This window comes from Phyllostomus hastatus, unplaced genomic scaffold (assembly GCF_019186645.2).
Source record: "Phyllostomus hastatus isolate PE091 unplaced genomic scaffold, TTU_PhHast_1.1 phas_scaffold_28, whole genome shotgun sequence".
In the NCBI taxonomy this organism is placed as follows: domain Eukaryota; kingdom Metazoa; phylum Chordata; class Mammalia; order Chiroptera; family Phyllostomidae; genus Phyllostomus; species Phyllostomus hastatus.
The window spans coordinates 4,182,367-4,202,704 of NW_025334022.1; the positions used below are offsets into that span (position 1 = coordinate 4,182,367).

At 37.5% G+C, this 20,338-nt stretch overlaps 1 protein-coding gene across 1 annotated transcript in view; it reads left to right on the forward strand.

Annotated features, from left to right (window-relative positions):
- Positions 1-20,338, forward strand: part of DCX (doublecortin) — a 154,086-nt gene that overhangs the window by 110,737 nt on the left and 23,011 nt on the right. The window contains exons 4-5 of the mRNA XM_045817453.1: positions 17,629-17,731; positions 19,796-19,933. Coding sequence (XP_045673409.1) covers positions 17,629-17,731; positions 19,796-19,933 — 241 coding nt within the window. The remainder of the gene's footprint in view (positions 1-17,628; positions 17,732-19,795; positions 19,934-20,338) is intronic.

Sequence of the window (20,338 nt, forward strand, 5' to 3'; positions counted from 1 at the left end):
CTTAAAGAAGTGTCTGTTAAAGTCTTTTGCCCATTTTTTAATTGGGTGGTTTGTCTTCCTGGAGTAGAGTCATGTGAGTTCTTTATATATTTTGGAGATCAAATCCTTCTCCAAGGTATCATTGGCAATTATGTTTTCCCATATAGTTGATTCTCTTTTCATTTTAATGCTGTTTTCTTTAGCCATGCAGAAGCTTTTGAATTTTATGAGGTCCCATTTGTTTATTTTATCTTTTATGTCCCTTGCTTTAGGGTACATATCAGTGAAGATGTTGCTATGTGGAATGTCTGAGATTTTCCTGCTGATGTTTTCCTCTAGGACTTTTATGGTGTCATGACTTATATTTAAATCTTTTATCCACCTTGAATTTATTTTTGTGTATGGTGTAAGTTTGTGGTCGAGTTTCATTTCTTTGCATGTAGATGTCCAGATCTCCCAACACCATTTGTTGAAGAAGCTATTTTTACTCCATTTTATGCTTCTTCCCCTTTTGTCAAATATTAATTGACTGTAGAGACTTTGATTTATTTCTGAGCTCTCTATTTTGTTCCTTTGGTCTATGTGCCTCTTTTTATGCCAGTACCAGGCTGATTTGATTACAGTGGCCTTGTAATACAGTTTGAAATCAGGTATTGTGATCCCTCCTGCTTTGTTCTTCTTTCTCAAAATCGCTACAGCTATTCGGGGTCATTTATGAATCCATATAAATTTCTGAAATGTTTGTTTTATATCTGTGGAATATGTCATTGGTACTTTAATAGAGATTGCATTGAATCTATAAATCACTTTGGGTAGTATGGCCATTTTGATTATGTTAATTCTTCCAATCCATGAGCATAGTATATGGTTCCATTTGTTTGTGTCTTCCTTTTTTTTTTTCAGTTTATTTATTGTTGTTGCAGTACAATTTTCTATCTTTTACTCCCATTCCAACCCACGCACCCAGCCCTCCCCTGCTCTCTCCCATTTCCACCCACCCCTAGTTTTTATCCATGAGTCCTTTATACTTCTTCCTGTAAACCCTTCCCCTTTTCCCCTGAAATTCCCTTTCCACTCCCCTATGAATACTGTCAGACTGTTCTCTATTTCAGTGTCTTTGTTTATATTTTGCTTGTTTCTTTGTTTTGTTCTTTGGGTTACTTTTAAAGGTGAGATCATATGGTATTTGTCTTTCACCACCTGGCTTATTTCGCTTAGCATAATGCTTTCCAGTTCCATGCATGCTGTTGCAAAGGATAGGAGCTCCTTCTTTCTTTCTGCTGCATAGAATTCCATTGTGTAAATGTACCACAGTTTTTTGATCCATTCATTTACTGATGAGCACCTAGGTTGCTTCCACCACTTGGCTATTGTAAATTGTGCTGCTTTAAACATTGGGGTGCATAGGTTCTTTTGGATTGGTGTTTCAGGGTTCTTAGGATATAATCCTAGCGGTGGAATTGCTGGGTCAAAAGGCAGATACATTTTTAGTTTTTTGAGAAAATTCCATACTGTTTTCCAAAGTCGTTATACCAGTCTGCAATCCTACCAACAGTGCACTAGGGTCCCCTTTTCTCCCCAACCTCTCCAACATTTGTTGTTTGTTGCTTTGTTTATGATGGTCATTCTGATTGGTGTGGGGTGGTATCTCATTGTGGTTTTAATTTGCATCTGTCTGATGGCTAGCAATATTGAACATCTTTTCATGCATCTTTGGATCCTCTGTATGTCCTCCTTGAAGAAGTGTCTGTTCAAGTCCTTTGCCCATTTTTTAATTGGGTTGCTTGTCTTCTTAGAGTGGAGTCATGTAAGTTCTTTATATATTTTGGAGATTAAACCCTTGTCTGAGGTATCATTGGCAAATATGTTCTCCCATATGGTTGGTTCTCTTTTATTTTAATACTGTTTTCTTTAGCTGTGCAGAAGCTTTGTATTTTGATGAGATCCCATTTGTTTATTGTTTCCTTTTTTGTACCTTGCTCTAGGGAACATGTCAGTAAAAATATTTCTGTGTGAAATATCTGAGATTTTGCTGCCTATGTTCTCCTTTAGGACTTTGATGGTGACAAAGCTTATATTTAAGTCTTTTATCCACCTTGAATTTATTTTTTGTGTATGATGTAAGTTGGTGCTCGAGTTTCAGTTTTTTTTGCGTGTAGCTGTACAGTTCTCCCATCATCATTTGTTGAAGAGACTGTTTTTACTCCATTTTATGTTGCTGCGCCCTTTGTCAAATATTAATTGGCTGTAGAGACATGGCCTTATTTCTGGGCTCTCTGTTCTGTTCCATTGGTCCATATGTCTGTTCTTATTCCAGTGCCAATCTGTTTTGATTACAGTGGCCTTGTAATACAGTTTTATATCAGGTATTGTGATCCCTCCTACTTTGCTTTTCTTTCTCAAAATTACAGCAGCTATTCGGGTCATTTATGGTTCCATATAAATTTTTGAAATGTTTGTTCTATGTCTGTGAAATATGCCATTGGTACTTTAATAGGTCTTGCATTGAATCTGTAAATTGCTTTGGGTAGTATGGACATTTTGATAATGTTAATTCTTCCGATCCATGAACATGGTATATGTTTCCATATGTTTGTGTCTTCCTTAATTTCTTTCTTCAGTGTTGTGTAGTTTTCTGTATACAGATCTTGTACTTTCTTGGTTAGATTTATTCCTACATATTTTATTTTTCTTTTTGCTATATCAAATGGGATTTTATTCTTGATTTCTGCTTCTGTTGTTTCCTTGTTGATATACTAAAAAAATGCCTTTGATTTCTGGATATTAACTTTGTATCCCGCTGTTTTGCCAAATTGGTTTGTTACATCAAGCAGTTTTTTGGTAGAGTCTATAGGATTTTCTGTGTACACTATCATGTCATGTGCAAACAGCGACAGTTTTGTTTCCTCCTTTCTGATTTGGATGCCTTTTCTTCCTTTTCTTGTCTGATCGCTGTGGCTTGTTTGTGACTTCCTTAATTTCTTTCTTCAGTGTTACATAGTTTTCTGAGTACAGGTCTTTTACCTCCTCGGTTAGGTTTATTCCTAGGTACTTTATTTTTCTTGTTGCTATATCAAATGGGATTTTTTTCCCTTGATTTCTGCTTCTGATTTTTTAGTGTTGGTGTACAAAAATGCCTTTGATTATTTCAGTATTGACTTTGTATCTGGCTGTTTTGCCAAATTCATTTATTAGGTCAAATAGTTTTTTGGTGGAGTCTAAAGGATTTTCTATATACACTATCATGTCATCTGCAAACAGTGACAGTTTTACTTCCTCCTTTCTAAATTGGATGTCTTTTATTTCTTTTCTTGTCTCCTTTCTGTGGCTAGGACTTCCAGTACTATGTTGAATAGGAGTGGTGAAAGCTGGCATCTCTGTCTTGTTCTACATCTTAGTGGGAAAGCTCTAACTTGTTGTCCATTGAGTTTGATGTTGGCTGTAGGTCTCTCCTATATGGCCTTTATTATGTTGAGGAATGCTCTCTCTATTCGCACTTTGCTGAGTGTTTTTATCATAAATGGGTGCTGTACCTTATCAAACTCTTTTTCTGCATCTATTGATATGATCATATGATTTTTGCCTTTTGTTTTGTTTATGTGGTGCATCACGTTTATGGATTTGCTAATAATGTACCATCCATTCATCCTTGGGTTAAATCCCACTTGATCATGGTGTATGATCTTTTCAAGGTATTGCTGGATGCAGTTTGTCAATATTTTGTTGAAGATTTTAGCCTCTCTGTTCATCAGAAATATTGGCTTGACATTTTCTTTGTTATTTCTTTACCCGGTTTTGGGATTAGTATGATGCTGGCTTTATAAAAAGAATTTTGGAGTCCTCCATCTTCTTGAATTTCTTGAAATAATCTGTAGAGTATGGGGGTTAGCTCTCCCTTAAATGCTTTTTAAACTTCTCCTGTGAAACTGTCTGGTCCAGGACTTTTGTGTGTCAGAACTTTTTTTTTATTACTGTTTCAATTTCATCAGGAGTTATTGGTGTGTTCAGGCTTTCTGCTTCTTCTTCATTGAGTTTTGGAAGATTATATTTTTCTAGAAATTTGTCCATTTTTCCAAGGTTTTCAAATTTCTTTATAGATTTCTTTGTAGAAATTTCTTACAATCCTTTGTATTTTTGTGGTATCAGCTGTAATCTCTCCTTTTTCATTTCTGAGTGTGTTTATTTGGGTCCTCTCTGTTTTTTTTTTTTTCCAGATGAGCCTGCTTAAAGGATTGTTGATTTTGTCTAACTTTTCAAAGAACCAGTTCCTTTATTCATTGATCCTTAGAATTTTGCTTTTAGTCTCTATGTTATTTAATTCTGCTCTGATCTTGGTTATTTCCTTCCTTCTATTTGCTGTGGCTATCTTTGTTGTCATTCCCTGAGTTCTTGTAGGCATAAGGTTAGGTTTTCTGTTTGAAATGTTTCTATCTTTCTTAGGTAGGAGTGTACAGCTATGAACTTCCCTCTCAGGACTGCCTTTGCTGTGTCCCAGAAGTTTTGGATTGTTGTGAGTTCATTTTCACTTTTTTTCCCGAAACTTTTTTATTTCTTCCCCTAATCTCATTCTTTAACCATTCATTGTTTATTAGCATGCTATTCAATCTCCATGAGTTTGTGTGTTTTGTATTTTTTTCTTTGGGGTTGGTTTCTAGTGTCAGTCCCTTGTGATCAGAGAAAATGCTTGATATGATTTCAATTTTCTTTAATTTTTTGAGACTTGTTTTGTGTCCTATCATGTGGTCTATCTTTGAAAATGTTCCATTTGCATTTGAAAAGAAATTTTATTTTCCTTCTTTGGAATGAAGGGCTCTCTATATATCAGTTAAGTCTATTTCATGTGGGGCATTGTTCAATATCACAATATCTTTGTTGATATTTTGTTCAAAAGATTTGCCCATTTTTGACAGTGTGGTGTTAAAATATCCTACTATAATTGCATTGCTGTCAATATTTTTCTTGAAGTCCTCCAAGATTTTCTTTATGTATTTGAGTGCTTCTTTTTTGGGTGCATATGTATTTACACTGTTTATGTCTTCTTGGTGGATTCTTCCCTTGAGTATTATGAAGTGACCTTCTGGGTCTCTTTTTATGGCCCTTTTTTTGGAAGTCTATTTTGTCTTGTATGAGTATTGCTACCCTGGCTTTTTTTCCCTTGTTCTTTTGCCTGGAATATGTGTCTCCAGTCCTTCACTTTCAATCTTTGTAAGTCTTCTGTTCTGCAGTGGGTCTCTTGTAGGCAGCATATGTGTGGGTCATGTTTTCTTATCCATTCTGCTATTCTGTGTGTTTTGATTGGAGCATTTAATCCATTTATATTTAAGGTTATTATTAATAAATACTTACTCATTGCCCTTTTTTGTTCCTGTTTTTCTCTCTGTTTCTCTCTTTTTATTTCTGTTCTTAAAGCAAAAACTTTAGCATCTCTTGCATAGCTGGTTTGCAGCAGGTCTATTCTTTGAGGCTTCTTTGTCTGGGAAACTCCTTTTTGACCTTCCATTTTAATTGAGAGCCTTGCTGGTTGAGGTAATCTTGGTTGCCAGCCTCTGTTTCTCATTACTTGGAATATTTCTTGCCATTCCTTTCTGGCTTTGAGCATTTGCATTGAGAAGTCAGCTGCTAAACTTATTGGCGGTCCCTTGTATGTTGCTTCCTGTTTCTCCCTTTGTGCCTTTAAGATTATCTCTTTGTCTTGGAATTTTGCTATTTTAACTATGATGTGTCTTGAAGTGGGTCTCTTTGGCTTCTTCTTGATTGGGACTCTCTGTGTTTCCTGGTTTTGTGTGACTTTCTCTCATGAAATTAGGGAAGTTTTACATCATTATGTTTTGAAACAGCTTTTCTATCCCTGCTTTTCTTCTTCTCCTCCTATTCTAATCTATCTAATCCTTATTATATGGATATTATTATCTTTCATGTTGTCCTGAATTTTTCTTAACCCCTCTTCATTCTTTCTGAGCCTCTTTTCTTTTTCTTGCTTATTCTTTGTGTTTTTTCTACCTTGTCCTCCAGCTTGTTGATCTGATCCTCTGCTTCATCTAGCCTGTTTTTGATTCCTTCTACTGTGTTCTTCAGTTTAGAATCTGTATTCTTCATTTCCTCTTGTCTCTTGTTGATAGTTTCTATTCCTTTTACATGTTGATGTGGTTTTCACTGAGTTCATTGTAGCTTTCCTGTAGTTTTTGTTAATTCTCTGTGAGCTCGTTGAGCTACCTTGTAATTATTGCTTTGAACTCAGTATCTGATAGCTGACTTGCCTGCATTTATTTCATTTACTATTCTTTCTGAGGCTTCATCCTTTCCTTTCATTTGGGTATTGTTTCTTTTTCTTGCCATTGTTTTTGAGACTTTTCTTGTTAGCCTCTGTTTCTTAAATTGTTCTGTTCTGACTCCCTGGGTTTATGTTGTAAACCTCTATGGTGGAATGCCTATGAGATTCAGTGGTACAGTCTCCTTGATCTCCTGAGCTCACTGGTCTTAGGATGTCACTTATGTTGCCTCTCTGTATGTCTTTGTGTTTTGATTGTTGTGAGTCTTTCTTTGGTGGGCCCTTCCCTTCAGCTGTTCTACTAAGGGTCACTCTGTCCACAGCATCTTGTATTCTGTTGTGCAGGTATGGGCACGTTGTGTTGAAGCTGGTTGTTCCATGTGTAAAAAATTTTGAGGATTCTCTCTTGTTCTTGTTTAGTTGTTTGTTCTGGGTAACTTCTACACCATTTCGTTGTATTTCCAGATAGGTCCTGGGTTGAGTTATTGCCCTTCCATTGCCTGCTTCATCTTCTTCTGTTGTTATCTGTTGGTGGTTCCTTTGTTGTCGGGTTTTCTGTTCCAGCAGGTATCCTGGTGTTCACAGCTTCCACCTACTTGTCTGATTTTTCAGTGTCCTGCACAAGTTTTGGTCTCCAATCTTCATATATTGAAGGGTGTTCACTCTGTTCCTCAGAAGATCAGCTAGATGTTTTACCCGTGTGCAGGGGGAAGTGGACTCTACTCCCACTTATCTCACTTCCATCATCTCTCCAAAAAATAAACTCTTAATATAGGAAAAAAAAAGCTTCTAGAATAAGAGTGTAAATAGTAACATATCTTTGTGAAGCTGTACAATATGGGTTTTAAGCTGTATTATTACAAAAATTTAAAATGTTAAATAATTAAAAGGCTTCTAAAGTAAAAACAAAGTTAAGTAGCTAAGGTTTATTTATTACTGAAGAAAGGGAATTTTTTTTTATAAATTTAGCCTATCCTAAGTGTAAAATGTGTCCTGGGCCTTATAGTCACTGAACACTCACTCACTGACTCACCTAGAGCAACTTCCAGCCCTGTGAACTCTATTCATGGTAAGTGCCCTATACAAGCATACTATTTTTTATATTTTATACCATATTTTTACTGTATCTTTTCTATGTTTAGATATGTTTAGATACGAAAATACCATTGGGTTACAATTACCTACTCTATAGCTAGTATAGTTATATACTGTACAAGTTTGTAGCCTAGAAGCAATATGTTATAGTATATCGCCTAGTTGTGTGGCAGATGATAATGTCTAGGTTTCTATAAATACACTCTGTGATATTCACACAATGACTAAATTGCCCAAGGATGCATTTCTCAGACTGTGCCCCTGATATTAAGTGATGCATGACCATGTTAAGAAATGGGATAACTAAAATTGACATTGATGGGGTTAAAATAAATGTTTTGACATAGCAATACCAAAGGTTGGGAGGCTTAAGGGTCCTCTGCTAGGCCCCCAACATTAAAGGATCTTAAACAAGTCTTTGCTACTTACCCCAATTTAGAGAAATTTAACTTCTGATTTACAGCTGGTCAGTCAGAGTTACAGGTAACAACCTAGACTTTTCACTAATATTTGAATGGAGTGGCATTCTTGTAGAACTGAATTCTTTACCTGTGCAATCTGATGTTATATCTGGATTAAGAGTGTCCGAATTGAGTTGAATTGTAAACATTCAGCTGGTGTCAGATCATTGCTTACAGAGGGTGTGGAAAATCACTTCCCACCGTTCTCACATGTTAAAATTGGATCAAGAACCCAATTATACAGTAATTCTATTTTTAGATTATTGAGAAACCTGCAACAAACATTTTTGAAATGCTTTTCTAAGCTTGCAGAAAAGAAAGACAAGAGAGGGAAAAGGAACCAGAAGTTAAAACCTAAGCAGCAGACAGTATGTAAAAGACTGGGCTTCCAAGGAAGAAAACCCCCCTAACTGGAGCCCAGAGCTTTGGGTATTCACAAAAAAGCAGGGCACACAAAATCTTAAGAAGTGAGGGACAGAAAGCTACAACTTTCACATTAAGTCAGGACCCTTAAAGGAAATCTACCAATAAACTTTGTCTCTATCATGACTCCAGGTAGGAAATAAACAAGAACACTACTGCCCTGGTCTGTGTTGCTCAGCTGGTTGGAGCATTGTCCTATAAACTGAAAGGTCATGTGTTCAATTTCCAGTCAGGACACATGCCTAGGTTACAGGTTTGTCCACAGTCAGGGTGTGAGTGACAAGCAACCAACTGATGTTTCTCTGCCTCTCTCTCTGTCCCTTCCCCTCTCTGGAAAATCAATGAGCATGTCCTCAGGTGAGGTTTTAAAAAAAATAAGAGCACTTCCTTTACTGCTGCTGTGGCTGCTGCTACTGCAAGTATCTGTTTGAGAGTTTGCAACCCAAAGCTTGCTCTCACAAAGTATGAATTTAAAATTGATACTACTCATGTCACTAGCAAAACCATAGCTGAGAGAAGATGGTCCCACATTGTCAGTGCCCCCTGACATCTGGCATAAGCAAATTCCCATATTTTTCAGAGAAAAGCACCTCCAACTTAGACCCTGCAAGATCCTCAGAGATTTAGTTTGACCAAATGTGAACTCACATTAAAAAGAAAGTATCAGACATACAAGGAAACAAGACACAATGAGGGAAGTTTAGCTGAAACAACAGATTTGTATCCCTAAGGACTTTAGATATTAGAATGATCAGCTACAGGATATAAAATAACTTTATACAGATAGTTTAAAGAAACAAAACATGTAATCAAACTATGATATGCAAAAAAGACTATCAGCTGTTCCCAGGTAAATATGAGGGAAAATGAAATAGAATTTCTAAAAATCAAAATTATAATCACTGATGTTTGAAGCTCAATGAATGGGTTAAATGGAAAATTAAACACATCTGAGGAGAGAAGGAATGAACTGCAAAATTTGAAAGTATTTTCCAGAATGTAGCACCAAGAGTTAAGAAGATGAAACATGAAGATTAAGTTGTGACATGGAATATAGGGTGGTTAAGTCTAATATTTGCCTATTTTTAAAATGACCTCAGAACAAAAACCTGACATATAATAAGAAATGGTGAGCAAATAAACTGATAAATATATAAATAACTGTAAACAATATTTTATATATATAATCATTAAAATAATAATGGCTAATTTGTGGGATTAAATAAAATAACTTAAATTTTAAGTAACAATAACATGTAAGTTGAAGGATGCACAGACTTAAATATGTGATACTTTAGACTTGACTGTGAAGAGGCAATTAGCCCTGTGAAATATCTGGGAAGAATATATTCTACATAGAAGGAGCTGCAAGAGTGAAGGGCTTCAAGCAGGAATTAATGGTCTTGATGTATTTGAGTAGCAGAAAGAAGGCCAGTGTGACTGGAGTTAGCTGGCACACGTGGTAGAAGAGATTGGATAATACAAAGCCAAGATAAAAGGTCTGGATTTTATCCTCTCTTTTTATGGTCAGGCCTTGCAGAATTTTAAGGAGCAGAGTGATATGCCTGAGTAAAATTGTAAAGTACTACTGTTACTGCAGTATGGAAAACAATATATGTGTTTGTATAGGCGGTGGGGACAGGATTGTGTTGCCGACAGTGGATGTACAGAAACTGGCTATAAAGCTATTGTATTTTATCTTGAACTAAGACAGTGACAATAGGGGAAAAATATGACTTTCAGCAAAAAAAGGTTTTCTGGTTTAGGCAACTAGGGTATTTATGGTACTATCTAATTGAGATGAGGAAAGCAAGAGGGATGCAGGATTTAGAGGGGGAGAAATAAGTGTTTAGTCTTGAGAAAATACTAAATTTCACATGCCTATCAGATAACAAAAAGGAGTTATCAAGAAGGAAGTTGAATATAGGTGGTCTGTCCGGAAAAAGTCCAGCCATTGTTAACATAATGAGAATGGTTTGCACAACATCGATGTAACCTGGCAACCAAGGAGAATGGACTGGAATTCACATGTGTGAACAATGATGATTTCACTGTACTAGTCAGTGTGGATGGTAGATGCCATTGAGTGAGCATGTGTACTGTGGGGCTGTCACATTCTAAATGACTGAGCTAGTAGAGCAATGAATCTGCATCAAATTTTGCATTAAGCTTGAACATTCCCCTGCAGCAACCATTCAGATGATTCAGAAAGCCACTGTGGGCAACTGGTGATGGGCAGCTTCTTCAAGTCAATACACCTACTTATGCAACATATCTCATGCAGGGTTCTTTGGTAAAATATCAAATCACCCAGGTGATTCTGCTCCACCCCCTACATCCCAGATTTTGCACCCTGTGACTTCTGGCTTTCCCCCAAATTAAAATCACCTTTGAAAGGGAAGAGATTTCATACTGCCAATGAGATTGAGGAAAATATGACGGGGCAACTGATGGTGACTGGGAGAATTGTGTGAAGTCCCAAGGTGCCTACTTTGAAGGGGACTGAGGGGTCATTGTCCTATGTACAATATTTCTTGTATCTTGTATTTTCTTCAATGAAAGATTCCATTTTTATATTACATGGCTGGATACCTTCTGGACAGACCTTGTATGAGTCTAGACTTGAAGGATAAAAAGGGCCAGAAGATATCAATGCATGAGTCATCTTGTATAGATGGTATATAAAGCTTTGGGACTAGATATGATCACTTAGTAAATAAATGTAAATAAACAAGTGATGAGGTCTGAGAACTGATCCCTGTGGCTTCCAAATATTGAGCAGTCTGGAAGAGGAAGAGAATCCAGCAGTGGAGATTGAGGTAAGAGGAATTCTAGAAATCTGCAGTATCCCAGAAGCTAAGAGGGACAAGTATTTAAGGAGGAGGACTAGCTCAATTTACATCTAATGCTTCTGAGGAGTCATTTAGTAAGATGAAGCCAGAGAAGTGATCGTGGGATTTGACAATGTGGAAGTCATTGTTGACTTCGATGAGAGCAGCCTTGGTGGAGGGATGAGGAAGAAAGCCTGTTTGGATTGGGTTGAGAGGAACATTGGAAGTATAAAAGAAAATATAACATCCTATAAATGTGGAAGTGTTTTGAAAACACTAAATATATTTTGCACATACAAGTGTCATTGTTATTATTTCACCAGAGATCTTAAGGAAGTTTAAAACATTGAATAAAGAGAGCTGTGCCAATAGAGGCACTGCAGAACACAGGAGCTGTTTACTCAGGCAAAAATGTTGACAGGAAAAACCCACAAGTAAGACCTCAAGATAACTTCATGAAAACATGTTTGATAAGAATGCCAGGGCTATCTCAGAAACATTGCCCACATTCTTCAAGACAACACTGTGCCACCCTCTGACTGGAGCCCATCTAGGGCTGGCAGGCAGGAAATGCTCCAGAATGAGAGTTGAAAAAAATCTCATTCATAATGTTTACTGAATCTTTCATTAATTTATTTTATGAAGCTTGTTAGCCACTCTATGGGCAGGGCACACTGTTGGCAAGACTGGGAAATCAGTGTGGTTTGTCTTCCTTGCCACAAGATTCCCTCTTCTTCACCACCAGGGTCACTCTTCTCCCCATAGACACTCTCTGCCTTTCTATTCACCCTGAATTCTACCAGTAGGCAACTCTATGTTTTGTCTGTGCAGAACCTGGCAGATGAGTTTAAGAAATTGTGCTTTGGGACACTGAAATTGAGAACAGGTTGACAGTGATCAGAAGGGAAAGGGGAGGGGATAATAGGGGAAAAGGATGAAAGGTTTACATAAATAATTATAAAGGACATATGGACAATAACAAGGGGGATGGAAATTGGGGAGGGAGGCAGAGAGGGCTGGGGTGGTTGGGGGGGAAAGGCAGAAGACTGTATTTGAACAATTTAAAAACTTAAAAAAATAAAATTAAAATAAAAAAAATTGTGCTCTGGGGAGGTAGCATCTCTGTGACTATAATCTACAAGATACAGTTCTTTTTTCCAGGGCTGTTAAGAAAAAGGTATCTTCCTGCTTTTCTGCCTTTACTTGTGCAGTATTACCTGAAATACTCTTTATTCTTGTCTCCATCAACCCATATCCTTCATGATTAGAATTGTTCTCTTTGTCTTCTGTGTTCCCCTTACTCTTTTTGCCTCTATAATAGTGTTAACACTGCTTTGTGTTTCAATTATTTCTATAGGACTGACTTTCTTATTATGCTGTCACTTTCAAAGACAGAGGCTTTTTATTGTACAGTTCTGTATCTCTCTCTCTGTATCTTTTTCCATAGTGCTTAATTATGATATTAGTGGAATGGAACTTTCAATGGGAGGACAGTTGTTGAGTTGGGTAAAAAAGGTGAAGGGATTAGCCAAAAAAAACCCCTCATAGACACTGACAACAGTAGGGTGTTACCATAGGAAAAGTTGGGAGTAAGGAGGTAAAAGACGGTAGGGGGAATAAATGGTGATGGAAGGAGACTTGGCTTGAGGTGATGAACAGAAAAAACAATATACAGGTGAGGTATTATAGAACTGTACACCTGAAACTCATAAAATTATTTTTAGGGAGAGGGGAAGGGAGGGAGAAAGAGGGATAGAAACATCAATGTGAGAGAGAAACATCAATTGATTATGCTGCAAGTGCCCTGACAAGGAATCAAACCTGTGACCGTTCAGTCTGCAGGATGACACCCAGCCAACTGAGCCACATGGGCCAGGGCTGAAACCCATATAATTTTATTAACCAACGTCAACCCAATAAATTCAATAAAAAGAAAATCTTTTGCATGTTGAAAGTGGGTCTAATAGATATACAAGCAAAATCTTACTTCCAAAAATAACATTTCTTTCTAAATGATTAGATAGTGAAATCCAGAATCTACCAGCCATAAGCACATATGAGAACTAACTGCCAGTATCTGTATGGAGAATCTAATCAAGGTTAAATAAAGTCACAGAATGAATTTGAGATGTGCAGCTAATAGACTCAAACTGCTCTCACATGATGATCTTTTGTTTTTATTTTCCCATTTGTACTTTAACATTTAAGCCACTAGGTGGTCCATACAATCAAATGTTCACACTAAAGCACAATCAAGCTTCCCTTCCCCCAATAGCTACTGATTTTTTCAAAGGAAGAAAATTGATTTAATGGTTCAATGTTAATGTGAGTTGATTTTATTGATTTTGTGCTTGCAGTTGTTAATTACAAAGACAGGTGTAATGCTTTTGTGTTCTTATCTCTGACTTGAATACTCAAGTGTGATTCATACAAAAATTTATGTCAGCAAGACTCTTCCTCTCTGAGGATGCTGTGAGTAGTATTATAATGATTACTATTTTTACCACTTGTGTTGCCTCTTCATCATGGACATTTTATCTCAAAAAATTTAATTTAGAAATTATATATTTGCAACATAAACTCAGGTGTACTTTGTGTTGCATTACTTCATGGAATTAAAAAAAATGTGTGTGTGAATTTCATTTGGGAATTATTTCATATACTCCATTCTTGTCCTCCTTCTTCCTTCGTTCTTCCTCTTTCTTTTCCTATTCTCATTCTCTTTCTCCTTGTTCTCCCCTATAGCATACTCAGTTGCCAGTTAGAGTAATGAATATGAGTTCTCTTTTTCATAGATTAAAAATATGATCTGTTAAGATGCTTTCTTTTTTGCCCTGGCTGGCATAGCTCAGTGGATTGAGCGCGGGCTGTGAACCAAAGTGTCGCAGGTTCGATTCCCAGTCAGGGTACATGCCTGGGTTGCAGGCCATGACCCCCAGCAACCACACGTTGATGTTTCTGTCTCTCTCTCTTTCTCCCTCCCTTCCCTCTCTAAAAATAAATAAATACAATCTTTAAAAAAAGATGCTTTCTTTTCTTCAATCCAGTAAAATGGACTAATGTGTATCAGGCATTGATGAGAACAAATGGGGACTCAAGCATTTCAAGTCAGGGCTTTAGGAGGCATATTCTATCAGAAAATTTAATTGTTTTGTCCTCAATTGAATCAAGACACTTGAGTGCTAGTCTCAACTCTGCATGAGCTACCTATGTATCCTTGAGCCACTTTGACTCTGTACTTAAATTCCTCATATTTAAGATGGAGAGCTTCCTATTTTCCTAGCTATGTAACAAAGTGGAGGAGGGCTGTTGTGTTTTAGTATCCAAATCATTTGGGAAACTTGGATATCCACATGGACAATGTGAATTTGTCTAAATTTGGGAGCCAGTAAAATGTGGGGTGGGATCACACAAGAAACCTGATGCTAAATAGCTGGATTGCAAAATGAATATGTTTGAAGCCAGTCCCACCATTGTGACTTTGTCAGACTGTTTTTTTTTTAAATCTCCTCAAATGAGGGGTTATCCAAAGATTTCCCAAAGCTTGCTGGGGCAAATAAGGTTGGGGTTGGAGAAGGATAGGTCACTGTGACAACAACCCCCAGAACAATATGTGAAGGCTTTTCTGACCTACAATAGGATATCATGGCATGTCACTGAAATGGCTGCTTTTGAACTTTTCAGTTTTCTTCTTGGGAAGAAATTTCCACAAATACCTCCAAAATGAATACTCTGGTGCCTTTTGGTGAAGCATTGCTGTTTGAAGTATTTACTAAATTCTTTCTATGGCTAGTAGTTAGTTGCTTCAGGTTTTCTATATATTTTTTAGCTAATTTCATTATTTAGGGTTTTTTTAAATAATGCATTTCATCTAAGTTTTAAAACTAGTTGGCATAGTTATGCAAACATTAACTTCTGACATCACAGTCATTGTTCCTTTCTTATTCCTAAATTTGTGTATTCATTATCATTCAAAACACCTGAAGGCTAATTTTTATTGTCTGCCACAACCAAATTCTTCTTTCTGGTTTCTACTTGTCTGCCATTATATATCCTTACAAAGCTTCATTGTTCTTTGTTTATTTTGTTTTGTTTTTTACATTTTGTTGAGGCAAAAACAGTTCTGGCTACATTCTTACTATGTGATAAGCTCTCTACCAGGAACCATGGATAGATGCAGCAGGAGGGATAAACTTGGCATTTACATTCAGGAAGCTTGTGCTCTAATGGGAAGGACTAGGTGAGTACTCATGAAAATATAGGCAAGTCTTAAAACAAAGTGATAAATTCTAGAGATTACTGGTGTAGGGACACCCAAGGGTAAGGTTTCCCACAGTCATGATCAAAACTAAAGGCAGCCAGTTAGGATCAGGGTCAACCTTTTCAGAATCAAGGAGATGTCAGGGAGTAAAAATTTCAGAGATACACAATGTGTTGAAGTTAGAGGCTCCAGATTTTATTGAGCCAAGGCCCAATATGTCAGTAGGAATCTGTGGCCCGGTTCAAGCCATGTAATCTCTGTCATTGGATCTGCTTCCAGGACAGTATACAGGATACTTATTGAACTAACAGTGCCAGTCAGTGACAGGTTCACTTAGATGTACTACTAAATAACTCCCATGGCACCTACATATCCTGGCATCCTATCAGTCATTGAAGTCCTCTGTTTCAATGTGTCTCACTCCATCAGATTGTGAGCTCCATGAAGTCATGACCTGAGTCTGATTCATCTTTGTCTCCCCAATGTCTGAAATATATGTAAGTGCTTTGTATTATTGAATGGCCAAAAGCACAGACTATGGAGTTTAATTTGCATTTGTTATGCTTCATCACTTTCCACCTGAATAATTTACTTATTGTCTCTGGGCCTTAGTTTTCTCATTTGTAAAATAGTGGAGATAATAATACTGACTTCTAGTGTTTGTTGTAAGAGTTAAATGAGATGACAGATTTGGAAGTACTTAGCAGAGTGCCTGTCATGGAGTAAACATTTAATTAATGGTAGCTCTGATTGACATTACATGATCATGGGATGAGTGAATGAGTGAGGGACAAGTGGGCTGAAGAAGGATGTTGGCTTATTTGATGAGGTCCAAACCCAGGGCTTGGAAGTTTAATAGGAATGACCCTGGCAGTTTCCCAAGTCTCCTTCCCTTCTCTTGGCATCTATTGGATGATTGGGAGGCTGAGAAAATGGAGGTAATCTTTAGGCATCTTTTGCTTTGTGTAAAGTTTGCAATCATATTGGCTAGGGGAACAGAAATTAAATAGACCCAGGGTGGGTGATAATATTATTAATATAAACATTTTTCAAATGTAACATATTCCTCTGTGCACCCAACAAAGTGTTGATAGTTTGTGAACACCATGCCTCTGGAAATTCATTGCTAGAAGCTTGAGTGGGTAGCTTAGAAAAACTAGAAGCTTTTAATACTTTCAAGCTAAGTTTTGGATAACAGTACTTTGACTCCATGGTTTCTCCTGGGTTTTCCTTAGTGTGCCAAATTAACTATCAGGTGTAATTAGGGAAGTTGAGAATTGGGGTGATTGCAAAATTCAGCATATTTTCACAGGGACCCTTGTTTCTTTGTGTAGAAAATGGGTTTATAAGACCATCTCTCTATTGTGTACAAGCAACAATGCATAGGGCACTAGAGGGTGGGAAGAATCCTGAGACCATGACTTTACTGGCAGACTCTCAAGCCTGTGGGGATCCATTGCTCTTGATTAGGTTTTAAGTAGTAGTCAGGACAGTTTTCCCCTCCTTGTTCTTTAGGGAGAAATGGTATTCTGGGCCTTGATCAGGTTCTGGGTCCTTTTTAGCAAAAGTTCAATCTTTGGGGAGTGTCCAAAGCAGTTAAGAATTGGTGTCCTTCTTGCCCTGGTTAGTGTGGCTCAGTGGATTGAGTGCCAGCATGCGAACCAACGGGTCACCAATTTGATTCCCAGTCAGAGCACATGCGTGGGTTGCAGGCCAAGTCCCCAGTGCAGGAGGACACATGAAAGGCAACCACACATTGATGTTTTTCTACCTTTCTTTCTCCCTCCCTTCCCTTCTCTCTAAAAATAAATAAATAAAATATTTTTTAAAAAAGAGTTGTTGTCCTTCTTTTAAAGCTAATGAAGATGAAGAGAGGAATTTATACTTCTTGGTCAGTCACAGAGTGTATCCACAACATGCTTCAACAGATCTTTCTCATCTGCCTTAGCCTAGACTCCTGGCCCCAGAGTTGGGATGGGAGTACTCTGTCTCTGAGGCTCTAAGGAAAGGGAACATTTGTAGAGCCATCTGGTTGTTGACTTCTATTCAGAGGGGGACATTTCATTTGGACATAGTTCCAAAGCTACTCTTGATACAAGACTATAACATGTGAAACACAGAAAGACAATGGCACTCAGTTATCTTTACTCACAGTAGCTGTGGTACAGACTATGAGCCTAGTATTTTGGGAGATCCTTGGGGGCTAGATATAATGGCTCAGATGCGATTTTCCCCCTCTGCAAACATGGTATGAAGTTCATTGTTATAAAACCATTAGATACCAATTCAGTGATTCTACTTTCTCCACAGGTAACCTGTCTCCATGATTTCTTTGGTGATGACGATGTATTTATTGCCTGTGGTCCTGAAAAATTTCGTTATGCTCAGGATGACTTTTCTCTTGATGAAAATGGTAAGCACAGCCACTAGATTTTATTGCTCTATTGTTCTCCTTCCTTATATCCCTTAGGATATTCATGGGTTCATATGGCCTGGATCACATCCATTCTTGGTCACTAAAGGGCAAATATTGTTAGTCTTTCTCTCATATTTTTGAATACATGAGTCATTAATTGAAAGGTTGATTAGATGTTCCAAATTACCACCCTTCAAACTCAATAAATCTCACTCTCAATCCCAACACTGGCCATATTTCTTAAACCACATATTGTGTCACATGGCTCACAGATACAATCAGACCACAGGAAGAAACATTTGAAATCAACTTGGATAGTGTATGTATGCATTTTTTCCAGTCAATATCCTCTAGCTATTTGGCCCATGTTGATGATTCTATTTAAAAGATTTTCCCAGAGTTTTCATACTATAAAATATTTCTCCTTTTCCCACCCTCTGGTTTGCTGCCCTATACTTCTTGCTTTTTGACTCAAGAGTCCAGAGGATTGTTAATTACAGGAAGGAGGTGAAACATCTGCTCATCTCCCTTTGCCGAGTCCAAGAACCAGATGTAAGTTAATGGCGAATTAGGTGACACAGCACAAGGTTTAGGAAATGATCATGCTGGAAAGACACATTCAAAATATATTTCCCATTTATGAGGAATAAAGTGTGAGAGAAACAAACTGAGTTGTAGTAATACAGACTTTACAGACAACTGAAATGAGAAGGACCCTGAGAGTGGTGGCATTTCTGCTATGTTTCCTTTAGAAGAGACAAAGACCATAAAATAGCTAAATAAATTCCAGGCTGTGTCCAATTTTCTATACCTTCTATGTCTGTAGCTCTGGACAGTGATAACTAAAGTTCATCAGCCGAAACAAAAAGTAAAACAAACAAAAATTAACTTTCTGCTCAACTCAGTTTCCTGAAAATCTCAGATTACCAGAAAAGATCTCCTAATCTTTTTGGCTAAATTATATTTTAAAATATCTTTAAGTAGAAGGTCGCAATGAAGTATCAAAAATAAATGAACCCCTATCAAGTTCTTTGATTCTACTATGAGCAGCACAAAGATGGAAAAACTATAAAATAGAGTGGAAAGAGCACTAGACTTGGACTCAGGAGACTTGACTGCTAGTTCTTCTTCCTCCTCTCCTCTCCTCTTCCTCCTCCTTCTTCTTCTTCTTCTCCTTCTCCTCCTCCTCCTCCTCCTTCTTCTTCTTCTTCTTCCTTTGTGACCCTAAGCAAGAGGCTTGAGCTCTTTGTATTCTTATCAGTAAAGTGAGTATAATACTTCTAATACATTATCACAATCAGTGCCCCAAATTGCCATAGTAGGGGTGCTTAGTGACCTGAATGAAAAGATGCTCAGCTCCAAATGTGTCAGACTGGGATTGGGGCAAGTAGCAAGAACATTTGACAGACTCTCCTACACACTTATGAATTTTCTATAAGTTACAAGTGGCTGAGTCACTGCTTGCATTTATTCATTAAATCAGCATAGGAGATTATGAAAACATGTGAATTTAAACGAAAAAGAACTCTATAAATGCAAGATAGTGGTGATGGTAGTTGTGCTTATTTGTAAAATAACATGACATCCCAAACATGCCTAGTACAATACATAACATGTAATAAACAATAAATGGTATCTCCCTTCCACTCCTTTAAAATACTAGTGAATGTTTCATCTGTGTGGCTGCTACCTCTAAACTATCTACCTTTTCCCCAAAGATGTTAATTAGTCATGTCAACAAGTGCTATTCTGAGACATGACTGGTCTTTCCAATAATGACTGAGTTGACTAATTACCTATACAACTTGCTTTTCAACTTCTTCCCTTGTTTTCATAATCCAAGAGTGTAAGCACCTGGTTTAGCCAGGTGACTTTTGAAAGTTTCTCCCATGGATCTCTCCCCAGAACCACCATTCTTGCAAAAAATGAGGACCACATTGTTGTCCTGAGCCATTAGGTGCTTTGACCTGTGGTAGTTATTCCAACTTCCACAGGTTGGTAATATGCTCAGTCTCAGTTCTCCCCTGGCTCTAATAAGTTGTCTTGTCCTTTTCCCACCAGAATGCCGAGTCATGAAAGGAAACCCTCCAGCCACAGCAGGCCCCAAGGCATCTCCAACACCTCAGAAGAGTTTAGCCAAGAGCCCTGGCCCCATGCGCCGGAGCAAGTCTCCAGCTGACTCAGGTAACGACCAAGATGGTGAGTGTTCTCCTAACTGTGTATGATGGTTTCATTCACAGAAGACAGTACCTTCTGCATGCAGAGGATGAGTCCCCTCATGAACACCATTGTATCTCCATGATACCAATTCTGTGAATTCAGACACCAAACAGTCAAACTTGTTTGGAGTCATGGAGACATACCCGCAATCCTGATTCTACCCAAGTAGATGCAAAACAGAAATCTGGCCTATTTTGCCATGCTTGCTGTAATGCTTATTGTTGTGATTGTCTTAATTGTCATCATCTTTGACATCATCCAGCAAAAGTATAGTAATGAAATAATCTTCAAACATAAATTTGAAATAAAAAATCAGAAACAAAAACAAGAAGTTAAAAAATACCACCTGTAAGTGTCAACATAGCTGATGTACTTGAGCTTCAA